Source organism: Caloenas nicobarica, chromosome 34 (assembly GCF_036013445.1).
Source record: "Caloenas nicobarica isolate bCalNic1 chromosome 34, bCalNic1.hap1, whole genome shotgun sequence".
Taxonomy (NCBI): domain Eukaryota; kingdom Metazoa; phylum Chordata; class Aves; order Columbiformes; family Columbidae; genus Caloenas; species Caloenas nicobarica.
The window spans coordinates 1,698,814-1,722,752 of NC_088278.1; the positions used below are offsets into that span (position 1 = coordinate 1,698,814).

At 52.3% G+C, this 23,939-nt stretch overlaps 1 protein-coding gene across 1 annotated transcript; it reads left to right on the forward strand.

The window, feature by feature from the left end:
- The first annotated feature begins 20,468 nt into the window (after nt 1-20,468).
- LOC136000673 (olfactory receptor 14A16-like) lies at nt 20,469-21,056 on the forward strand. Its single transcript, XM_065654603.1, has one exon. The coding sequence runs from the start codon at nt 20,469-20,471 to the stop codon at nt 21,054-21,056; it is 588 nt and encodes a 195-aa protein (XP_065510675.1).
- Nucleotides 21,057-23,939: the final 2,883 nt, after the last annotated feature.

Below are 23,939 nucleotides of genomic sequence, written 5' to 3' on the forward strand. Positions count from 1 at the left end.
CTGGTGCTTCACCAGGCCCGGGAAGTAGCTGGAGAAGGATTGGTGTCCCCCACTTGCCATCTCTTAGTGCATCATCCCTCGTGAAGGATGGCATGGAAAGCAAGTCTGGGACTCTGTTTCGGGATTTGCACCGAAGAAAGTATTCGCCCAGAAGCCACATCATTTTGCTCTGGTACTTCAGTCCTGGTGCTCATCACATGTCCTTAAGACAAACTTATGCACCCCTCTTGTCAACCTTACCCCAAAAGTCACCCCTAGACAAGGCTCCTGAGCTGGGGCTGAGCTGGAGAACTGGGGTCCAGCTGTGACCAGAGGAAGGACAAGGCCTGTCCTGGGTCCTCTAAAGGGCCGGCAGCCTCTGTGATCTCCACCAGAAAAGGCAGCATCCAGGAGACTGTAGACCATCCCCAAGCCCATTGGAGGCCCTTAGGAAGAGTTCCTCTCTCCAAATATCCAGCCCAGCTTGTTGCTTCATGAACAACCAGGAGAAACTGCCCCAGGACCCTCATTCCAGACCCCATCTCCTCCACCCCATACAGGCAGTGCTCTCCCCCTTGTCACTGAGGTGGTTCCAGGGACCCAAGAGACACCTGTGGGGAGGAGATGTTGGGTAGTACAGTGTCCTTCAGTGCTCCCCATGGTACCTCCTGCTGGGCTTTGTGCCGCTGGTCACAACCCTCTGAGCCTGGATGTTCAGTCAGTTCTCCGTGGTGCTAAACAGGAATATGCCCATGAGCACATTGGGCTGCACTGGGAGGAGCGTGGCCACCCAGCCAAGGGCAGTTATTGTCCATCTTGACTCCGCACTGGTGTGGTCACATCTGGAGCGGGGTGTCCCAGTGGGAGGTTCCCCACTCTGGAGGAACGGGGTGGAGATGTCGTGTGGCCGGAAAGAGTCTGGGTCATGTGTGGAGGTGTTCAGAGACCCAAACTTCTTTAGCCTGGTGAAGTGGAGGCTGAGGAAACGTGCTGTTTTTACTGAGATTGAGTTAATTTTCTTCATGCATTTTGAATCTCTCTCCTTCATAGCTAATACAGTCTTTTGTTTAAATTTGCTACGAGAATAATAACACTGTTTCTTCCCTGGGATAGATTTAATTTTTTCTTTTAGTAGCTTTACAGTGTTTCCCATTTGGTATGAAAGGAATGTCAGAACTCACTGATATCTTGGCTGTTGTCAGGGAAACCAAGGGCTTCTTTGGCCATCCAGCTGCAGATGCAACTCGGCAGGAGGGGACACAGACAGGACAGTACCTGGATTGACATGCAGGCTGATCAATGAAATATTCCCTATGATTAGCGTCATGCTCAGTCTAAAGCTGGAGCCGGCTTTTAGGGCTTGTTACATCCGTTACTTTGGGTTTTCTGGCTAGTTTGGTTAGTTCCATTCAGAAGTTTCATTCTGTCAGGAGTTCGATGTCAGTTCGGCCTTTTGCCGTTCTGCCATTTTGCAATTGGCCCTTGGGCCTTTCGCACTTTTACTTTCTCTTGCTGGGATCGGCTGTTCAGGACCAGGGCGCTCCCTTCTCTTGGGCTGTCTGTTTGGCACAACTGGAGTTATGTGAGGGATTGCACTGAGTATCATATATTTTACTTTATGTATATTCTAGTATATTAGTAGTAGTAGTGTATTATTTTTATTGTCTTATTATTTTTTTTTTCTAAACCCACAGGTTTCTCCCTTCCCCTTCAGTTCTCTCCCTTATCCCACTTGGAGACCGGGAGCAGGATGTGAGCAGCTCTCATGGTCTTAGTTGGTGGCTGTGGTAAAACCACGACAAGAAAGAGTACTAGTAGCTTCAGAAATCTTGAAAATCACTTTCCAAGATGATGGCACTTTTTTGGGTTTGTTGGGTTTTTTTTTTTTGGTAGAGGGAAACAACATGAGAAAGGAAAACCGTCAGAAACTGCAGCTCTGGAGGTCCAGAGTGGACCTCAGGATAAAGAAATGTCATTCTGAGCACAGTGCTGTGTTCATTCAGAAGGACTCTGGATCAGTCATGGCTTTGTGTTTCAAGGAACTGCGGGTGGGGATGGAGAGACAGCAGCACAGGTGGTGAGAACACCGGGGTGAGAACAAGCTGGGGAAGTGCATGGGGTGTCTGCAGCCTGTGGGGAAACAGCCACAGACCTGGGACAGTGTAGGATGGACTGTGGTGGAGATGGCCAAGGGTGCTGGCAAGGCTGGATGTCCCTGAAAGACCTGAGGTCTTTGTCCCCTTGGCTATGGCTGATGTCCCTGACAGCGAGGCCAGAGAGGAGACACATGGTTGTCATGGCCATGGCGCCCCATTGCCTCCTTGCACCCCCCAGGGAGTGTCACACCATTGTCCTGCACTGGGCATCATCCCCACATCCCCAGGAAGAGCCCTGAGACACACGTGAGGGACAGGATCTCCCTTCCCAGGGGCAGGGGGTCAAGGCTTGGCCATTGTCCTTCATCAAACAAACCAAGGGTTTTCTCAGCATCAGAGCTGCTGCACTTTGCCTTTGCCTGATGCAATCACTGCCTCCAATTATCGGCTCTAACGAGTCCCTGGGGAGGCTTTGTCAGTAACAGCCCTCAGTGGGGCCCATTAATGCTTCAAGGTACTTTGGGCTTTGCTTCTGACTTGGACTTCTTGAGGAGATTCTTCAGTCTGTCCTTGGTATCTGAGGTTCATGGACTCAGCACCAAATACGCCATGGGGCTCATTAAAACACAGAAAGCCCTAACAAGCCATGTTTCCTTCCTAATTTTCTTCAAATCTTCAAGACTTGTAGAACTAACTGGAGAGGTTTCAATGGGACACTTACTGATGAAGATTTCAAAGATTTCATAAAGGAGGGTTTTTTCTTTCAAGGGTATTTTCTGTCATTTTTCAGTGTGTAGAAGAAGTGACAGCAGCATTCTGCAATGGACATTGATCCAGAGGGTCTCCTAAAGCCATCTGGACAGACAGGAGAACAGTCCCTTGAGGCTGGACACTGTATGGACACCCTTGCTCCTCACCCCCCACCCCCAGTCTGCCCGTTCCCTCATTGGCCACCTGGGACTTGCATCACTTTTCCTCACATCAGACTTCTGCACTGAGCTCTGCAGGTGGATGCTGCAGCTCCTGCACACCAGCTCCCACCTGCTCTCCTGTGTAAACACTACACAATTTCATAAACACTAAACCAGTTTCCTCAACTGTGTGTGTAAGCTGGATCTAATGAGGTCCACCATCCACACGGGACATCCACACAAGAACTGTTTTAGACAGAGAGATAGGAAAGGATATATATAAACACAATTAACACGTTAACTACCATGTTAATTAGACTTCTGAAGAATGAGGCAAGTTTGTAACTCCCTGAAGCTCAAAGCAGAAACCAGAGAGTTGAGAGGCAACTGAATGACCAAAGAGCAAGTGGAGGAGGAAACCTGAGAGCACTGGGAAGGGCAAACGTCCAGACAGTCTGCTGGAAAGTTGTCCTTTGACATGGACATTTAATCAGGAGAGGTGGAAACTCCTGAATGACGAGGGAGTTGAAATAATAGAGTGCTGGAAATAAAAGTACAGGAGAAGACCAATATTTCTTTTCCTACCCTTAGTACACTTCCTGGTAATTCACTGTTTAGCATTTTTTTGTGTTTCTGGTGGGTGTTTTTTTGTTTGTTGTGGAATTTTTGTTTTAATATGTTAAAAACCAACCAAACAAAAACCCCCAGAAACAAACAAACAAACAAAACAAACAAGCAAAACCCAAAAAACCCCAAAAAAACCAAACCTAACCAAACCAAACCAACAACAACAACAACAAAGTGCAGCTTTCCAGGCAGACATCAGTCATCAGTTGTCTCACCATAAACAGTCAGTGCCATTTTCGGGGCCCCAGTGCACCTGAGGTGCTGGCCTGGGATTGGCATCTATCACAGAGGACCTGGGGGAGACCAGAGCACCTTGCGATGCAGGTGGAGCCTGGGCAGGGGTTCCCGGGGCATCTACACTGGCACCAGGTGTCTGTGTCCCTGGAGCTGAAGACATTTGTGTCCTAAATCCATTCCCAGTTCTGGAAAACTCTTTGCTTTTCAAAGAAAAGAAACCCTCCCAAAGAAAAAAAGAAAAATAAAGACAAGTATGTTGACACCTTCCTTTGCTTTGGATCTTTGTCTTCAGTTCTTCTTATTTTAATTTTCATTGACATTAACTGACATCTGTTGGGCCTGCAGGCATTAAGCCAAGATCATTTTGTGTCTTGCATAGCACCCCATGCCCTCTAAACCTTCCCTGCCCAGGACTCCTCACACTTTGCCCAGAGCGAGTCACACTGAGCTGTTGGCTGGTTCACTGGTTGAGATGATGGTTTAGATGGTCACCTACAGCACAGGGGGATTCATGGCCCAAAATCGTCTGCTCTGCTTCTATTAGAAACAGAGCCCAGCATCAAAATGGGATCGTTAGGAGAACTGAGGTTGAAGGGACCTCAGGAGTCTGCAGTCCAACCTGTCAGAAACTGGGTCAGACCAAGGTGTTCAAGCCTTGATTCAATCAGAGATTGAAGACCTGCAAAGACAGAGCCTGTGCAGCCTCTCTGGGTGACCTGAGACAGCACTTGGCTGAGCTCCTGGGGAAAAAGCTTTTCCTTATGTCCTGGCTGAACCTCTCTCACCTTCCACCCATTCTCTTTTGTTCTTCTACCACGCAGCATGGTGAAGAGCCTGGCTGCGTGTTCTCCATGGCCTCCTGTAAGAGTCGGTCCAAAGAACAGTATTTGCCTGAACATCGCCATCAGGGACTTGGAGAACAGATACCCTGACAGAAAGAATTGGACAATGGCTTGGAGAGAGGCCTGAGGAAAAGAATTGTGTTGTACAGGTCTCTCCGACTCGGGGCCTACAGGTAAAAATAGCTGCTGTATGGATTCCACCTGCTGCCTCGGCCAATCTTGCCCCCACCTCCTAAAAGCAATTGTGTTCTACAGGTCTCTCCCACCTGGGGACAATAGCTGCTGTCCAGAAGATGGATTTTCACCTGCTGCCTCAGCCAAACTTGCCCCCACCTCCTCCCTGCTACTAAGGCCAGCAAAGAAGAGCATGGGCAGAGGCTTGACGAAGGTCTTGATGTCACCCAGCGGACCAGTAAGAGACCTCTGAACGGAGGCGACGCAGTCGGGTTCTGGCAAGCGAAGCGGGGACTCTTCAGACCTGCACAGTTAAGCCTGGATTGCGAAACAAAGGCGGCGATTGGCCTCAATCCCTGGGAGCGAGGTGGGGTGAAGAAGCATGAAAGACGATTCCCAACTGGACATCATGGAGCTCACACCACCAAAGGATCACGCATCATGATGGAGGACCGGCAGGACGCTCTACGGGACCTGAGACCATAGGGACGCCTTTGGAACTCGTGGTGGTAGCTAATCCTCTTTCCCCCTTTTTTTTTCTCTTTCTCTTTTCTCCACTTTCTCTATTGCGTGCCGATTTACAGACAAAATAATAAAGTTAACAATGGTTGGTTGGATTATAACCCCTTGGCATTTTGGTCGCTTCGAGATCAAAGTAAATGTACCATCACGAGTCCATCAACGAATGGACTGTGACATTAAATTTGTGTCATGGACAGGATTCTGAGAAAACAAAGGAGTACTGTGTGGTCTATAATAGGGGAAGAAAGTTTCACTCCATCCACACCTGGCCCTCCACCCGATAAGGTGAGAGGTGTCCAGAAAGCAAGGGGGCGATTCAGATTTCCCACACACCACACACGCCTTGGTGTTGAGTGCTCCAAACTTGAGTTGAGGGCTCTGTCTCTCGGATCTCAAAGTGCAAAAACGGGTGTTGTTCTCATGTTGATGAGAATTGCCTGCCAGGGAGAGTGAAGGGGCAATCCTGTGTCTTCGTGTAACTATGTTGAGCCTTCCCATAGCAGATTTTTGGCCCCTCCAACCACTCGGGAAAGAGAAGGGTGACACAGCAGTTGCTGTGCTTTTGTATAACTAAGTTGTCCCTTCCTGAGGTGGGTTGGGTCCCTTCATAATAAGAATGAGTGAAAAGGCTGATAATCAAGATTTTTGGTTAGGGAAAGATCGAGACTTGTTCTACACACTTTTAGCAAAGTATGGGGCTCGACCCTCCGTACCTGGAGAAGACTGGGCTCGTGATAATTGGGCTAATTTACAGAGTGTAGTGGACCGAGTGATTTCTCTACAGACTAAGTCTAAGTTTAGATCAGATAACAGCAAAGCTACAGCCTGTGCTGTCCGACGAGCCAGCCTAGTCACAGTGATTGAAGATCGCCTCAGGCAACGTAGTAATGAAAGCAAAATTATAGAATCCCTTGAAAATCTGGTGCAGATTTTGCAAAAAACAATATCCAATTTAGAACAATTAGAAAATTGTTCACAACAATTAGAAAAAGAGAGGGAAGAAAACCGCTCATTAAAAGCTACTCTAAAGGAAGAATGTTTAAGAAACACGGGAGTGCTGAGGGAGTGGGAGCTAGAGGAGAAAAGTATCCAACAAATAAATCAAATTTACCCTCAGAAAGAATTGGAGGAGACGAGAAAACGTGATGAGGAATACCCACACGTGAGACCCTTAGTGAAAACAGAATATTTTTATGCAAATGAAGAGGATACTGACCCTCACATTACAACTAAGCAAAGACCTTACACTGCCACCGAGCTGGCAAACTAAAGAGAGAGTATGGGCGCCTCCCCTAAAGAATCTGAAACGGAGCACGTGTGGCACATATCCCTAACTGGGGGAGACCAAATTCAGTGAAGTGAACAGGAAGCTAATGGTTACTGGAGGCGTGAGGTTTTCTTAACAACTGGTGACAGACGTGCCTCACGGTCCCTAACCCAGCGAGCTGCTTATTGGGCTGGAGGGCTAAACCCTTTAGATAGGGGAGAGCCCCTGGCAGTCACTGGCACACCTGATCAATTGCTAGAAAGTGCACACAAAGCAGCCTGCTTGCAAATGGTACATGAAAGAAAATTGATTCCCGAATGTGAATCCTCAATGATGCTGGCAGTGAGTCCTGACATGATGACTCCCTTGACAAGGGGACTCCCAGAGTCACTTAAACCTTCAAAGGACAATCGCATTGATGAGCCCAGTAGAAAGATTGGAAGGTTTGATCAGAAGCCAGGGTACCAGAAGTGGGAGCCAGAGGGATGGAGCTGACACTGCCATTGATTCACTGTTCACCCCTGCCCCGACTTCCCCCAACCAACCAAATACTAAAAAGATGTGGACGTGGGGGGAAGTAGCACAAGAATTGATACATTATATAATAGGAAATATGGCCCTGTAAAAATCCTAGATGAAAGGTCAAGAGCAATCCATCATATTGAAGGAAAGAATCTGCCCCTTTCTACTGGTACTGCTGCTGCTACCAGTGCTGCGAGAAAGCAGCATCCGCATATTAAAAGAGGAAAGGGAGAAAAACCTAAGATCTGACAACAACGGTGGTTTTTAGGAATTAAAAAGGGAGTTCCCAGAGATATAATAAAGGGCTTACCCCTTGATAAACTGAGTAAACTGGTATCAAGGTGGCGTAATCCAAAAGAACATTCACAGAGCATGAAAGAAGTCCTACCCGTTATACCTTCAGCTCCCTCCTCCACCGAGCATGAAAGTCTCTCCCAGAAACAGGAAAACTAGAACCTCCATTCCCTCCATTCCGCACTCATACCTGAGGGCAGGACGTGAGAGGCTGTGGGCATTACAACATAGTCCAGGAGCTTCTCAGTCTCTCTGGGCACCTCCTTTGCTGAGGACCCTGTCAACTGACTGAGGGTCCCACCCCTCCTGCCCCCCAGCTGGTGGAGGTGAAGTCACCCTGCCCGGGGCAGGGGAGGATGTGACTGTCAGCACCTTGGTACCACCCTGGTGTGTACGTGGGGACAGGCACAGCGGGGCACAAAATGTGCGAAGGAGCCATCGACTGCCCCACTGAAGGCTCTGGATCTCAGGGGGATGTGCAACTGCCACAGTGGGGCATTGTGATGTCACTGGTGATGTCACAAAGGGCCCTGCCCAGGCACCCCTTTAAAAACGGGGCAGGGGTTGCAGAGCTGCATCCTCTGGCAGGACAGGGAGGTGGCCACTCCACCATGGCCCGGTCCTGGTGAAAGAGGAGATGTCACCGCAGCTGGAAACGCTGCCGTGGCCGGCGCCGCTACCAGAGCCGCTCTTGCTGCCGCTATGTCCCATCCCTGGAAACTGTGAGGCCCCTAAGAGCCAAAATTTCCCATCCCTGCACACCTTGGGCCACGCAGGGTAAAATTTCCTGTCCCTGGACCCATTAGGTCACCAAGACCTAAAATGTCACATCCCTGGATCCAAGATGTCCCGTCTCTAGACTCTTTAGGCCACCCAGGCCCAGATATCCCATCTCTGGACCCCATGAAGCCACCAAGACCCAGGATGACCCATCCTTGGAAACTCTGGGGACACCAAGTCCTAGGATGTCCCATCTCCAGCCACCTTGGGCCACCAAGATCAAGATGTCCCATTCCTGGACACTTTGGGCCACCAAGACCTAAAATGTCGCATCCCTGGATCAAAGATATCTCATGCCTGGACACTTTGGGCCACCAAGACGCAGGATGTCCCATCCCTAGACCCAAGATGTCCCATCTCTGGATCCCTTAGGCCACGAAGAACTAAAATGTCCCATCCCTGGACACTTTGGGCCACCAAGATGAAGATGCCTCATCTCTGGACACTTTGGAACACGAAGACCAAGATGTCCCATCTCTGGACCCAAGATGTCCCATCTCCAGCCCTCTTGGGCCAACCAGACCCCTGATATCCAATCCCTGGACCCCTTAGGCCAACAAGATGTCCCATGCCTGGACTCTGTGAGGCCATCAGGTGCCAGAATGCCCCATCCTTGGATCCTTTAGGTGACCAAGGCCAAGATGTCTCATCCCTGGAAACTATGAGGTCACCAAGACAGAGGATGACCCATGCCTGTACACATTTGGTGACCAAGACCTAAAATATCCTATCCTTGGGCCCCTTGGGCTACCAAGACCTAAAATGTCTCATCCCTGGACACTTTGGGCCACCAAGACCCAGGATATCTCATCCCTGGACTAAAAATGTCCCATTTGCAGCCATCTTGGGCCACCAAGACCTAAAATGTCCCAACCCTTGCACCCCTTGGACCACCCAGGCCAAGATGTCCCATCCCTGGACACTGTGAGGCCACGAAGACCCGGGATGTCCCATCCCTGCACCCTTTGGGGACACCAAGTCCTAAGATGTCCCATCTCCAGCCCCCTTGAGCCAGCCAGGCCAAGATGTCCCATCTTTGGACCCCTTAGGCCACCAAAAGACCTAAAATGTTCCTTTCCTGGACCCACTGAGCCACCAAAACCCAGGATGTGCCATCCCAGGCTCCAGATGTCCCATCCCTGGACACTTTGGGCCAATCAGACCCAAAATGTCACATCCTTGGAACACCCAGGCCAAGATGTCCCATCCCTGGACACTTTGGGCCACCAAGACCCAGTTTGTCCCATCTCAGGACCCAAGATGTCTCATCTGCAGCCATCTTGGGCCACCAAGACCTTAAATGTCCCAACCTTTGGACCCCTTGGAGCACCCAGGCCAAGGTGTCCCATCCCTGAACACTGTGAGGACACCAAGACCCAGGATGTCTCATCCCTAGACCCTTTGGGGACACCAAGTCCTAAGATGTCCCATCTCCAGCCCCCTTGGGCCACCCAGGCCAAGATTTCCCATCTCTGGACAACTTTGGCCACAAAGACATAAAATGTCCAATCCCAGACCCTGCATATACCATCCCTGGAGACTTTGGGTGATCAAGACCTAAAATGTCCCATCCCTGGACCTCTCGGACCACCAAGACCAAAAATGTCCCATCTCTGGACCCCTTGGGCCACAGAGAGCAAGGGTGTCTTATTCCAGACCCCGGATGTCCCATCCCTGGACATTTGGGCCAACCAGAGCAAAGAGGTCCCATCCCTGGATCCCTTAGGCCAAAGAGACCAAAATGTCTCATCCCTGGACACTTTGGGCCAACAAGACCCAGGATGTCCCATCTCTGGACACAATATGTCCCATCTCCAGCCCCTTTGAGCCACCAATACCTAAAATGCCCCAATCCATGGACCACCCAGGCCAAGATGTCAATTCCCTGGACACTTTGAACCACCAAGACCCAGAATGCCCCTTTTCTGGACCCCTTAGGCCACCAAGATATAAAATGTCCAATCCCAGACCCCAGATGTCCCATCCCTGGACACATTTGGCCACCAAGACCTAAAATGTCCCATCCCTGGACACTTTGGGACACCCAGGCATAGATGTCCCATCCCTGGACACTGTGAGGCCACCAAGACCCAGGATGTCGTATCTCCAGACCCCTTCGGCTACCAAGACCAGGATGTCCCATGTTCAGCCATCTTGGGAAACCAAGACCAAGATGTCCCATCTTTGGACTCCTTGGACAACTGTGAACCAAAATGACCCATCTCAGAGCTCCGATGTCCCATCACTGGAAACTTTGGGCCACTGAGACCAAGATGTCCCATCCCTAGATCCAAGATGTCCCATCTCTGAACACAAAATGTCCCATCCCTGGACACTTTGGGCCACCAAGGTGCAGGATGTCCCATCTCTGGAACTTTTAAGCCACCAAGACCCAAAATGTCCCATCTCCAGGCATCTTGGTCCACCAAGACCAAGATGTCGCATCACTGGACCCCTTGGGCCACTGAGACCAAGATGTCCCATTCCTGGAGCAAAGATGTCCCATCCCTGGACTCTCTGGGCCACCAAGACCCAGGATGTCCCAACCCTTGGACCCCTGGAGCTCCCAGGCCAAGATGTCCTATCCTTGCACCGAAGATCTCCCATCGCTGGACACTTTGGGCGACCAAGATGCAGAATGTCCAATCTCCAGCCCCCTTGGTCCACCAAGACCAAGGTTGTGCCATCTCTGGACCCAAAATGTCCCACCTCCAGCGCCCTTGGGCCATCAAGAGCCAAAATTTCCCATCCCTGGATACCTTGGGCCACTCAGCGCAAGATGTGCCATCCCTGAAACCCTTAGGCCACCAGGACATAAAATGTCCCATATCTGAAACACTTTGGGCCATCAATACTGAAAATGTTCTAAACCGGGACCCCTTAGACCACCAATACCCAAGATGTCCCATCCTTGGACACTTTGGGGACAATAAGACCAAGGACATCCCTTCTCTGGACTCAAGATGTCCCATTTGCAGATATCTTGAGCCATCAAGATGTTAAATGCCCCAACCCATGGACCACCCAGGCCAGGATGTCCCATCCCTGGACACTGTGAGGACACAAGACCCAGGACGTCCCATCTCTGGACCCCTTTGACTACCAAGATCAGGATGTCCCATCCCTGGACCACCTGGGCCACCCAGACCCAGGATATCTCATCCCTGGACTCAAACTGTCCCATCTCCAGCCCCCTTGGGCCATCAAGAGCCAAAATTTCCCATCCCTGTATCCTCTGGGCTACGCAGAGCAGGATGTCCCATCCCTGGACCCCTTAGGCCAACAAGACCTAGAATGTCCCATCCCCGGACACTTCGGGCCACCCAGGCCAAGATGTCACATCCCTGGACCCTGTGAAGCCATCAAGACTCAGGATGTCCTATTCGTGGACACTTTGGGGACATCAAGTCTTATGATGTCCCGTCTCCAGCTCCATTGTGCCACCCAGGCCCCTATGTCCCATGTCTGGACCCCTTGGGCCAACCAGAATCTCAACATCTCCCCCAACTTCGTCCCACCTTATGTGGAGAGTATTCAACTCCAAGACCTCAAAACTTCTCCCCAAACTTACCCCCTCCTCACCTGGGGATGTTCAGCCCCAGCCATCTCCCTAACTTCACCGCACCTCATCTAGAGGATGTTGGAACCCAAGACCAAACATCTCCCCCAACTTCACCCCACCTCACCCGGAGGAGGTTGAACTCCAGCTGAGACCAAACATCTCCTCCAATGTTGTCCCATCTGGGGAATAGTGAACCCAAGACCCCAAACACCTCTCCAACTTTGTCCCACCTCATCTAGAGGGTGGAGAATCCCAAGACCCCAACCATCTCCCCGAATTCACCCCACCTCATATGGAGGATGTTGAACCCCAACCAAGACCCCAAACATCTCTCCAACATTGTCCCACCTCATCTAGAGAGTGGAGAACCCCAAGACACCAAACATCTCCCGCAGTGTTGTCCCACGTCATCCAGAGGATGTTGAACCCCAACATCTCACCCAATTTTGTCCCACCTGGAGGATATTGAACCCCAAGACCCCAAACACCTCCCCAACTTCATGCCTTCTTCACCTGGAGGATGTTGAACCCCAACCAAGACTCCAAACATCTTTGCCAATTTTGTCCTACCTCATCTGGAATGTGGAGAACCCAGGACTCCAAAACATCTCCCGCAGTGTTGTCCCACCTGGGGGATGGAGTACTCAAGACCCAACCATCTCCCCCAACTTCATCTCTCCTCATCTAGCCGGTGGAGATCTCCAAGACCCCCAACATCTCCCTCAGTGTTGTCCCACCCGGAGGATGTTGAACCCCAACCAAGACCGCAAACATCTCCCCAACTTCATCCCTCTTCCCCTGGAGGGATGGAGAACCCAAGACATGAACCATCTCCCCCAATGTTGTCCCACCTCACGCTGACAACGTTGAACTCCAAGACTCCAAGATCTCCCCAACTTTGTCCCACCTGGAGGATGTCGAACCCCAACTGAGACCCCCAAACATCTTCCCAACTTCATCCAACCTCATCTGGAGGATGGAAAACACAAGACCCTAACATCTCCCGCGAACTCCTCCTGATTGGTGAGTGGAGGGGGTGGGGTGGGGTCTGTGGGCGGGGCCTGCCAGGGGCAGTGGCCCCTGCTGCTCTCCCAGGGAAGTTCATCTGGATCCATTTTGGGGCCACCAGGAAGTTGGTGTCGCCCAACAAGACATGTGAGCAGGCGGAGGGCCCAGCAGGGGCCATCTAGTTGGCCGGCGTCTACTTGTCCATCATCCATCTGTCCATCCATCCGTCCCTCCACATGGCCATCCCTCCATCTCCTCATCCCACCGCCCACCTGACCCTCATTCTCCATCTCCTGGTGTCTCCACGCTCATCTGTCCGTATGTCCATCCCCATCTTCTCACCCACCTCCTGGTCCCTCCATCTCCATCTCCTGGTGTCTCCACCCTCATCTGTCCATCTGTCCATCCCCACCTTCTCACCCACCTCCTCGTCCCTCCATCATCTCCATCTCCATCTCCATCTCCATCTCCACCTCCATCTCCATCTCCATCATCTCCATCTCCATCTCCACCTCCATCTCCATCTCCACCTCCATCTCCACCTCCATCTCCACCTCCATCTCCATCTCCATCTCCATCATCTCCATCTCCACCTCCATGTCCAACTCCACCTCCACCTCCATCTCCTGGTGTCTCCATCACCTCGTGTCTCTGTCCATCTGTCCATCCCGAGCTCCTCACCCACCACCCACCCTACCCTCCCTCTCTTGGTGTCTCTATCTCCTCATCCATCCATCTCCTCACATCTCCCTCTCCTGGCCCCTCCATCTCACAGAATCACAGAAATCAGGGATTGGAAGGTGTAAGAGTCGGTCCGAAGAACAGTATTTGCCTGAACATCACCATCAGGGACTTGGAGAACAGATGCCCTGATACAAAGAATTGGACAACGACTTGGAGAGAGGCCTGAGGAAAAGAATTGTGTTGTACAGGTCTCTCTGACCTGGGGCTACAGGTAACTATGGCTGCTGTACGGATTCCACCTGCTGCCGCAGCCAGACTTGCCCCCACCTCCTAAAAGGAATTGTGTTCTACAGGTCTCTCCCACCTGGGGACTATAGCTGCTGTGCAGAAGATGGATTTTCACCTGCTGCCTCAGCCAAACTTGCCCCCACCTCCTCCCTGCTACTAAGGCCAGTGAAGAAGAGCATGGGCAGAGGCTTGACGAAGGTCTTGAGGTCACCCAGCGGACCAGTAAGAGACCCCTGAGCTGAGGCGATGCAGGCACAGACGGGTTCTGGCAAGCAAAGCGGGGACTCTTCAGGCCTGCGCAGTTCAGCCTGGATTGCGAAACAAAGGCAGAGATTGGCCTCAATCCATGGGAGCAAAGCGGGGTGAAGAAGCATGAAAGACGATTCCCGACAGGACATCGTTGAGCTCTCCCCACCAAAGGATCATGGACCACAACGGAGAACCGGCAGGACTCTTCTCACGGCACCTGAGACCATAGGGACGCCTTTGGAACTCGTAGTGGTAGCCAACCCTTTTTTTTCCCCCTTTCTTTTCTTTCCTTTTTCTCCACTCTCTCTATCACGTGCCGCTTTATGGGCAAAATAAATAAAGAAATATTGATGATTGAATTACAACCTCTTGGCTTTTTGATTGCCTTAATTTTGCACTTCAAGATCAAGGTGAACGAAGCATCACGAGTCCATCACCGAATGGACCGTGACAGGCCTGGAGCACAAGTGTTATGAGGAGCAGCCGAGGGACCTGAGGCCGTTTAGCCTGGAAAAAAAGAGACTGAGGGGAGACCTTATCGGTCTCTATAACTACCTGACAGGAGGTTGTAGCGTGGTGGGTGTTGGTCTCTTCTCCCAAGCAGCAAGTGATAGGACGAGAGGAAATGTTCTCACGTTGTGCCAGGGAAGGTTCAAACTGGATATTAGGAGGCATTTCTTCATGGAAAAAGTTGTGAAGCAGTGGAACAGGCTGCCCAGGGAAGTGGTGGAGTCACCATTCCTGGAGGTGTTTAAAAGACATTTAATTGGGTTTCTTAGGGACATGGTTTAGTGCTAGAGTTGGGTTATGGTTGGACTCGATGATCATGAGGGTCTCTTACAGCTGAAATTATTCTATAAATCGATTGACAAATCAAATTCAGGGCAGTTATTCCCTTATAGTGCCAGTTACAGGTCTGCAGTGTTACGTGAGGTGCCAAGGCTCTCACACACCCCTACATGCACTGGGCAGGGACAGCGATGGTCCTGTCCAGGGCAGCCATCCCCATCCACAGTGAGTGTGGGACAGACACCCCAGACAGCACTGCAGACAGGTTCGGTGCCTTTGTGCAAGAAACTCATTCCAACCTCTGAAGCATCGCAAGATCTGTCCCTTCTCTATCCAGGAGATGTAGGGCAGCCCTTGAATAGGAAGCGCTTCACACCGCAGTATCCATGCGTATAGCAACACTTCCAAATCTCCTTTTTTTCTTTTCACCAAACCTGTTCTCAACTCCTTGATAACATAATCAAGGAACAGACAAACCATTGTCACCTTGGGCCTGTCAGCAGCACCTTGTCATTCCTAGAGATCAGTGACACGTCTGCCCAAGTACCTCAGGGGCAGCAGAGGTGCCACTGACAAAACACACGTTTCCTTCCAGGTCTGTCATTGCCAGCCCTGTTTCTCTCTGGCCTTGGGGACAGCAGGGCTTGCTCACTCTCCTGTTGCCCCATTTCAGCCCTAACTTTCCATCTGCCAAGCACTGTGACATTGCTCTGCTCTGAAGTCAAACCTTCGCACACATGGGGACCTGGATTCTTGAGACCCACCAGATTTCCCTAAGACTCTCAGAGCTTGGCCGGGTGCTACAGCTGAGGTGCCACAGCCCAACTGTGCACTGATGCCCTGAGCCAAGGGCACAGCCAGGACAAGCTGCAGCCTGTGCTGTTTGACACCCATGGAGTCACCGCCAGGCGTGGTGGGACAAGTCACACAGCTTGGGGTGCTGCAATGGCTGGGTACAGGCTTTTCAGGAGAGATGGGCTGGAAGGGTCAACAGTGGGATTCCCTCAGAGTGAAGAAGTTGCTTGGGTGTATGGAGCTCCTTTATGTGGGGAGTGACCAGATCGGTTTTCCCTTGTGAGTGAGGGCACCAATGACAAAGCCCTGGGGCTGTGGGGGCACATGGCCATGCCCCCAACAATCTGGTGCCACCGAAAGTGGGGCACAGCAGTCAGGGAGAGGCACCAGCATAAGGAGGAGAAAGCAGCACTGAAAGACTGTGCTAGGGAAATTGGAAATTATTTCCTTTTTCTTGAACAAACTCTGGATGGAACCCTGCTACTGCTGCCATTTTAGTGGCCTCTTCCTGGGCTCAGGAGAGTCCTGGAGGCTGGGGCCCCTTTTCTTTAGGGGGCACCGGGGGCTCCCCGGGCGAGCTGTCCCTGCCCTGGCTGGAATTGGAGGGGCTGCGGCTGCAGCAGCCCAGGGAGAGTCCAGACCTGGAGAAACTTTGGGGTTCCACCATCACGAATCTCTTAAGGAGAAATGGCCAGTTCTGTATCGGGGCAGGAGAATAACCCCATCCATCAGGACAGAGCAGGACCTGACACGCTGAGCAGTGACCCTGAGGAGAAGGGCCTGGGCACTACAAGGGCCGCCACACAAGCCCGTGCTGCACGCTCACCATGAACAAGGCAGCTGCACACGGGGCTGCATGAGGAGGAGCGTGGGGACCCAGAAACCTGGAGTTCTCATCCCATTCGGTTCAGCACTGGTGTGACCCCACACACATGGGTGTGTGCCAGTGTGCGGCTCCCAGTTTGGAGAAGCAGGGAGGAACTGGAGAGTGCAGGGCTGTGCCAAGGCAGGGTTCAGGACCTTGTGCACATGGTGTGGGATGCTGAGGGACCTGGGCTGCTCTGGCCCAGCAGCGCTGGGGAGGCTGCAGCAGTGTAGGAGTAGCCTGAGAGTGCTGGAAGGGTGGTTTCAGAGATGGCGGAGGTTTTCATCATAGTGGGAAAGAGCATGAGAAAGAAATAATGGCACACAGTGCAGCTGGGGAGGTCCAAGCTGGACATGAGCAGGAAGGAATGTGAGTGGAAGGGCAGTGCTGTGGTGGAGCAGGTCACCCAGAGGCAGTCTGCATCAGCCCAAGGCTTTGTGCTTCAAGGAACAGCTGGGGAGGATGGAGAGAGATCAGCAAAGGAAGGAAGATGCTCAGACAAGAGCAAGGTGGGGTAGCAGGGGGGATGTCTCCAGCCTGCAGGGAAAGAGGTGCAGGGGATGCCACAGCATAGGACAGGCTGTCGTGGAGATGATCAAGGGATGTAAAGAGGCTGAAAGCCCCCAGCAGACATGAGCTCCTCCCCTTAGCTGTGGCTGTTGTCTCCAGCTCTGATGCCTGTGAGGAGACACCTTGTCCTTACAGCACAGGGGCCTCATGGCCTCCTTGTCCCCAGCCAGGAACCTGGGAGGTGTGGGACCATAGTCCTGCCCTTGGCCTTGCACAGCCCCACATCACACTGTCCCAGGAAGGGCCCTGGGCAACGTGGGAGGGACAGGATCTGCCTTCCCAGGGCTGGGGGTCAGGGCTTGGCCCTTTGGTTAATGAAACACATCCAGGTTTACTGATCATGAGAGAGACCTTCACATTGCTTGTCCTGACCTGTCATCTCAACCTCCAGTTTTCTTCTCTAACCAGACCCTGGGGTCGGTTCATCAGTAGTGTTCCTCAGTGGGACCCATTAACATTACAAGAATCTTTGGAGTTTGAGTCTGACTTTTGACTTCTTGAGAGGTTTCTTCTACTGCGTCTCAGAGACTGAGGTTCATGGCCTCAGCACCAAACCCACCAGAGGGGTCATTAAAGCACCTTGGGCTGCTCCTGTGCTGCTGAGCTGGGCTGGGCTCCTGGGACAGAGGGAGCTCATGGCAAGCGGCAGCGCTGCAGAGAGACAGCTCTGCCCAGGATCAGCCTCTCTGCAAAGCGCAGCAGGGCTGAGGGCTCTGCCTGGGGATCTCAGGGAGACGAGCAAGGCAGAGAGAGATGAAAGGTGGTCAGGATGGGGAGGATGACTGAGAGCTCACTGGAGGAGAAATCTTTGCAGCCCTTGCCATGGTAAGTCTCTGGGTGCAGGGCAATGCAGCTGCAGCTCTTGGAGGCATCTCCTAAAGCTGGAACAGCCACAGCTTGTGGGATCCCTATGGAGGGGAACTTTGTGCAGCAATTTTGAAAATCAAAGCAGATGGTTTTGCAGGCAGGGGTGCCCAGGGCTGTCCTGCAGAGCAGGGTCCCCGCATCCCAGGGCTGTGCCGGGGCAGGGACTCTGCCGCCTGCCAGGGTCAGCGCTCAGCCTTCCCGGGGAGATCCCAACAACACTGAGGGGAGAAGCTGTGGGGGGAAGGAGCGACCCCTATCAGGGCAGGAAATGTGCTTCTGCTGTTGGGTTCTCCGTGGGTCTGGGCTGCTCCTCCAAAAGGAGGTTTCAAGGAGAAGACCTGTACAAGTATTACTATAAAGATATGGAGCTTTCTCAAATCTGTCCTTTCAGTTTCCTGTTCCAAGACTTGTCGGGGGGTGTAGGAAAAGATAAATGAAAAAGGAGCTCTCAAGTTGTAAGCAGTCACTGATACTCCTGAACTGCAACTCAGAGTCATCAGTACATCTGCCAGAAGCCTCATAACATCCCTTCACCATCCCTCTGCCTATGGACAGCACCAGCATCACATCTGCTGGACCCCTCAGCCTTAGTCTGACCTGTCCTGTTTTCCAACCTGCAAAGAGGAAGATGCCCGCAGGCAGTGCCCTGTGAACAGGCAGGATCTGTAGAGCCAGGGTGAGGGCACAGAGGGTGGGATGGGGTCTGAGTGCTGACAGGGAAGAGACGTGGACAGGAGAACACTTCCCAGGAGGAGAATCTCCAGGCAGCAAGGATATGACCAGAAATGAGAGGAAAATAAACCCCGTCTTGTTATGGGAGGGATAACAGAGAAAACTCCGTATGATCCCCTGCAGTGCAGATCCCTCCTGTGAGCAGCCCCCTCACCTCCTCTCCCACCCAGCAAAGCCTCTGCCCTCAGGGCCGGGGGCTCCAAGGCATGAAGCAGCTCCTGTGCAGCCAGAGCTCCAGTTCCCTCTGCAGAGCACAGGGGCTGAGAGCAGCTGCCCGGCAATGCTGGTGTGTGGGAGGTGGCTGCACAGCTGGGGAAGGGTGACGCTGTCTGAGTGCCCGGCTGCCTCTGCCCTGGCCTCTCTCACACCCACCCTCACCGCAGTTTCCTTCTTGCTCCACTGCTCTGGGTCACTGTTGGTGTGATCTGGTTCTTGCTGTCAGGCTCTCTGGGGATGGGAGTTTCAGCTGCAGAGTCACAGCCTGATCTTGTGGGTCCTTTCCTGCAGCTGTGTCCATGGGAACACGTGTCCCAGCTTTGCTCTGAGCTGTGGGGCTGTGGGCAATGCAGTGTGTGGGGCTGGGGAATGAGCTGAATCTGCCTGAATCAAATGGCATCATTAGGACCATTGGCTGTCTCTTTGAGGTTTGCTTCCAAGGTGTGAGCTTCCCTCCAGGCGCCAAACCTGTCCTGTAGCACTTTAGCATTATCTGAATTCCCCATGCAGAAGTGCAGAGATGCTATGATGGAAGAAATGCAGTTTGGTTTGTGAAATGAGCCGTGTGTGTCCTGGGGTAGAAGTGGGGTGCTGAGACCTTAGAAAACGGTGAGACATGTCATGGTCTGAGGTGGATCCCTCTGCTCTCAGCAGTGCCTGGTGGCTTTTCAGGGTAACATGGCAGTGTGATCACCATCTCAGAAAGGTGCCAGCCCAGGGCAGCTGGAGCAAGACAGAGGGACAGAGCAGCTGCCCTCACTCTGCACTGACCCACAGGCATCCTCTGGTCTCGCAGGACTCGCTCTGTTCTCCCTGAGTGCAGCAGAAATGCTGAGGGATTCTGACACCCAACAACACTTCCCAGAGTGGGAGGGGAGAAGGAGCTGTAGAAACGCCAAACCTCTCAAACACAGTTTCTCAGCCCTGTGGGTACAGATGCTGACAGTCCCTTCTGCAGCAGGAGCGGTTCCATCTGACAAAGCTGAACCCCAGGACTGGCCCCTGCCCCACCCATCACACAGGGTCAGGCTGACTCCTCAAGAGCCCCTGGGCAGAGACCCTGCTCTTCATTGCACACTCATCAAGCACCGACGAGGGCTCCAGCCAGGACGTTCTCCTGGAAAAAGAAAAGGGTCTCTTTGTGGGAGGGTCTGTGGGAAATGGCTTTGGTTTTTCCCAGAGAAGTCTCATCTAAACTGTCACTGTCTTCTCCTCCTTGCGCAGGTCCTCATGCCCACAGGTAGCAAATGTCCAACAGCAGCTCCATCACCCAGTTCCTCCTCCTGGCGTTCACAGACACACGGGAGCTGCAGCTCTTGCACTTCTGGCTCTTCCTGGGCATCTACCTGGCTGCCCTCCTGGGCAACGGCCTCATCATCACCACCATAGCCTGTGACCAGCACCTCCACACCCCCATGTACTTCTTCCTCCTCAACCTCGCCCTCCTCGACCTGGGCTGCATCTCCAGCATTGTCCCCAAGTCCATGGCCAATTCCCTCTGGGACACAAGGGCCATTTCTTATATGGAATGTGCTGCCCAAATCTTTTGCTTTGTCTTTCTCATTTTGGCAGAGTTCTGTTTGCTCACCGTCATGTCCTACGACCGCTATGTTGCCATCTGCAAACCCCTGCACTATGGGACCCTCCTGGGCAGCAGAGCTTGTGTCCACATGGCAGCAGCTGCCTGGGCCACTGGGTTTCTCGTTGCTCTGCTGCACACGGCCAATACATTTTCACTGCCACTGTGCAAGGGCAATGCCCTGCACCAGTTCTTCTGTGAAATCCCGCAGATCCTCAAGCTCTCCTGCTCACAGTCCTACTCCAGGGAAGCTGGGCTTATATTGGTTAGTGTCTGTTTATCATTTGGGTGTTTTGTGTTCATTGTGGTATCCTATGTGCAGATCTTCAGGGCCGTGCTGAGGATCCCCTCTGAGCAGGGACGGCACAAAGCCTTCGCCACGTGCCTCCCTCACCTGGCCGTGGTCTCCCTGTTTGTCAGCACTGCCATGTTTGCCTACCTGAAGCCCCCCTCCATCTCCTCCCCATCCCTGGACCTGGTGGTGTCTGTTCTGTACTCAGTGGTGCCTCCAGCAGTGAACCCCCTCATCTACAGCATGAGGAACCAGGAGCTCAAGGATGCCCTGTGGAAACTGATAACTGGATTTCTTCCGAAGCTATAAACTGTCTCTGTCTTCTTCTACATACGAGTTATAGTCTAACTCATTGCAGGTTCATCCTGTGTGCAGTATTTTTTGTCTCTAGTTGTGTTTTTCTCTTATGATAATACTGTAATTCCATTTTTAGTTCACTGCCTGCTTTTGTTTTCTCACTGAGTGTCTGTGTCCATGAGGAATCATGCTCCCTGTGTTTAAGCAAAATAAAGGGCTCTCCAGCAAACTGTTTTCTGCTGACATCCGAACTCCAAGACCTTTTTCAAGCTGCAGGGACAGTTCCTGTGTCCATGGGAGGAGGGGAAAAGAGTCCAGCCTGGCAGCCCTGCCAGGGAGCACCAGCGCTTGGCCTTCCAGAGCTGTTCTCGTTCCACTCCCACACTCTCCTTCTCATCCCTTGTGTTGGTGCAAGGCCTGAGTGCTCTGGCAGCCTGGTCACCGTCCTGCTGTGTGTCAGTCCTGTGAGCGCAGGCAGGGACAGGCAATGGGCACTGCTGTGACAGAGCTGGCCTCTGTAACAGTACTTCTATAAAGAAGAGTGATCTCCTATGGGCAGTGCCGGAAGGCTTAGGTACAAACCTTCTCTCAAAAACTTGCCCACGAAAGTGGCCACAGATGCAAACAGCAGGGTACAGCTGCACAGTGTGTGTGTGCAGGGCTGGGCACACAGCAGTGTCCTCTCACAGCCAGGCCTCCTGCCAGAGACCTGCAGGACCAGCAGAGCAGGGGCTGGGCTGTGCCCCTGTGCACTGGACACCCCGTGGAAGCTGCCCCAGGGCATCGTCATGGACTGGCCCCTCACAACCTCCATTTCCAGCCCTGGCCTCCCTCCCCAGCTCACAGAGGTTGTTCTTCCCTCCATGGAGGGACACTGAATGAGTAGGTCAGCAGTCCAAGTTTGTATTGTACAGATGAGATGTGAGCATGCACATCATGTACATGAGGTGACATGAACGCGAGTGAGCACAAACACCATCAACTATTCCTTGGGGTTCCCTGAAGGCCTGTGGCACAGACAAGGTCTTGAGGTCACTTCATATTGGGAGGAACATCCCGTGGGAAACCACCTGAATGCAGCACTGGGTTGTGCTTCCTTGAACTGAGGTCCCCGTGTCCATTCCTCATGACGTGGGACATCTCAGATGAGTGCAGAGCAGGTGACACACCACAGGGCTGAGGTGCCTCCTGTCCTTTGGGAGTGGCAAGAGGAGGCCTGAGAGACACTGTGACTCCCGCCTCTGTGTGTAAAATGGAGAGACTCTGTCTCTGAACATCCCTGGGTGCAGAAGGAGCCCATGAGGCCAGCTCAGATGTCAATGCTTGACGGAACCCTGGTATTTCTGTGTGTGACTCCAGGAACAAACCCCAGTGGCCCAGTGAGATTCATCTCAGCTGCCTTGGACAGGCTCATTGCAAGTGCTCCAGTCTGCTATGTCGCCCTTGCCCGTGATTCTGGATTGTGCTCTCAAAAGTGCCATAGACACCAGAATGGTTCTGGGGTCCTTAGGAAACGCAGACCTCAAACCCATCTTCAAGAAGAGCTGGACTAAGAACTGGGAGAATAACAGGCTGGCCACCCTACCTCCCTCCCTGAGAAGGGGATGGGACATGTCCTCCTGCAGCCATTTCCAGGAACGTGAAGGACAAGGAAGGGATTTCTGAACCCCAATGGAGAGGGGCAAGAAAGGCATGTTGTGTGCAGGGCGTTTGCAAGGCCTCAGACATGGTGTGCTTCTGGGCAGAGTGGTGCTGATGTGGCTCAAGAAGTGGATGCTGGGTGGGAAGTTGGCTGAACCATCAAGCCCAAATATCATCAGTGGTACAAAGTCCTCCGTGCAGACAGTTACCAGTGTCATCTCTCAGTGACCAACACTTGGGCCAACACTGTTGAACATCTTTATTCTCCAGTTCTATGATGTAACAGAGTGCACTTTCAGCTCCTTTGTGGATGATGCAAACTTGGGTGGGCGCCGTGAGCAATCTCCCCTGGTTCACCCTGCCCTGAGCAGGAGAGTGAAACAAGATGAGTGAGACAAGATGAGCGAGACAAGGGCTCTCTTCAAACCTGAGTTATTCTGTGATTTGAAATAATAATTGCTTTGGAGAGGTTTCTGGAGAGAGAATAGGTAGAGGAATCGTAAAAAAAAATAAAAAGGCAAAAGAGGAGATATAGAAGGTATTAACATAAATACAGCAGTTCCAGTGAGGAGTGCTTTTCACTTCACATTGTTACTAAAAAAGATATTTGACAAATTTGAACAAGGAGAGGAAGCGAGATGGGTGTCTGCAGCCTGCAGGGGAAGAGGGGCAGGTGTAGGACCGTGTAGAACAGCCTGTGATGGGGATGGCAAAGGGCACTGGTGAGACTGGAAGGGACCAACAGAACCCAGGTCTCTGTCCCCTTGGCCATCACAGTTGTCTCTACCACTGAGGCCCAGGAGAAGACATGTTGTCCTCATGGCACTGGGGCCTCATTGCCTCCTTGCAGCCCCATGGGGAAGCTGGAAGGTGTTGTACCAGTGTTGTCCTTCCCTCGGCCTTGCACACCCACATCCCACGGTCCCAGGAAAAGCCTTGAGCCGTGTGTGAGGGACAGGATCCCCCTTCCTATTGCCTGGAGGTCGTGGCTTCTCCTTTCTGCTTCAGAAAGCAAACCAAGGGGTTTCTCAGCATCAGAGCTGAGGAAAACACTAAAAGGAGACCTCACGGTGGCTACAGCTTCCTCACAAGGGGAGAAGGAAGGGTAGATACTGAGCTCTTCTCTGTGGTGACCAGTGACAGAACCCAAGGGAATGTAAGAAAGATGTGCCAGGGGAGGGTCAGTTGGACATGCGGAAAAGGTTCTTCACCCAGAGGTGCTGGACACTGAACAGGCTCCCCAGGGAGGTGTCA

Coding starts and splice junctions, on each gene's coding strand:
- LOC136000673 (XM_065654603.1), top strand. CDS start 20,469: ATGTCCTACGACCGCTATGTTGCCATCTGCAAACCCCTGCACTATGGG.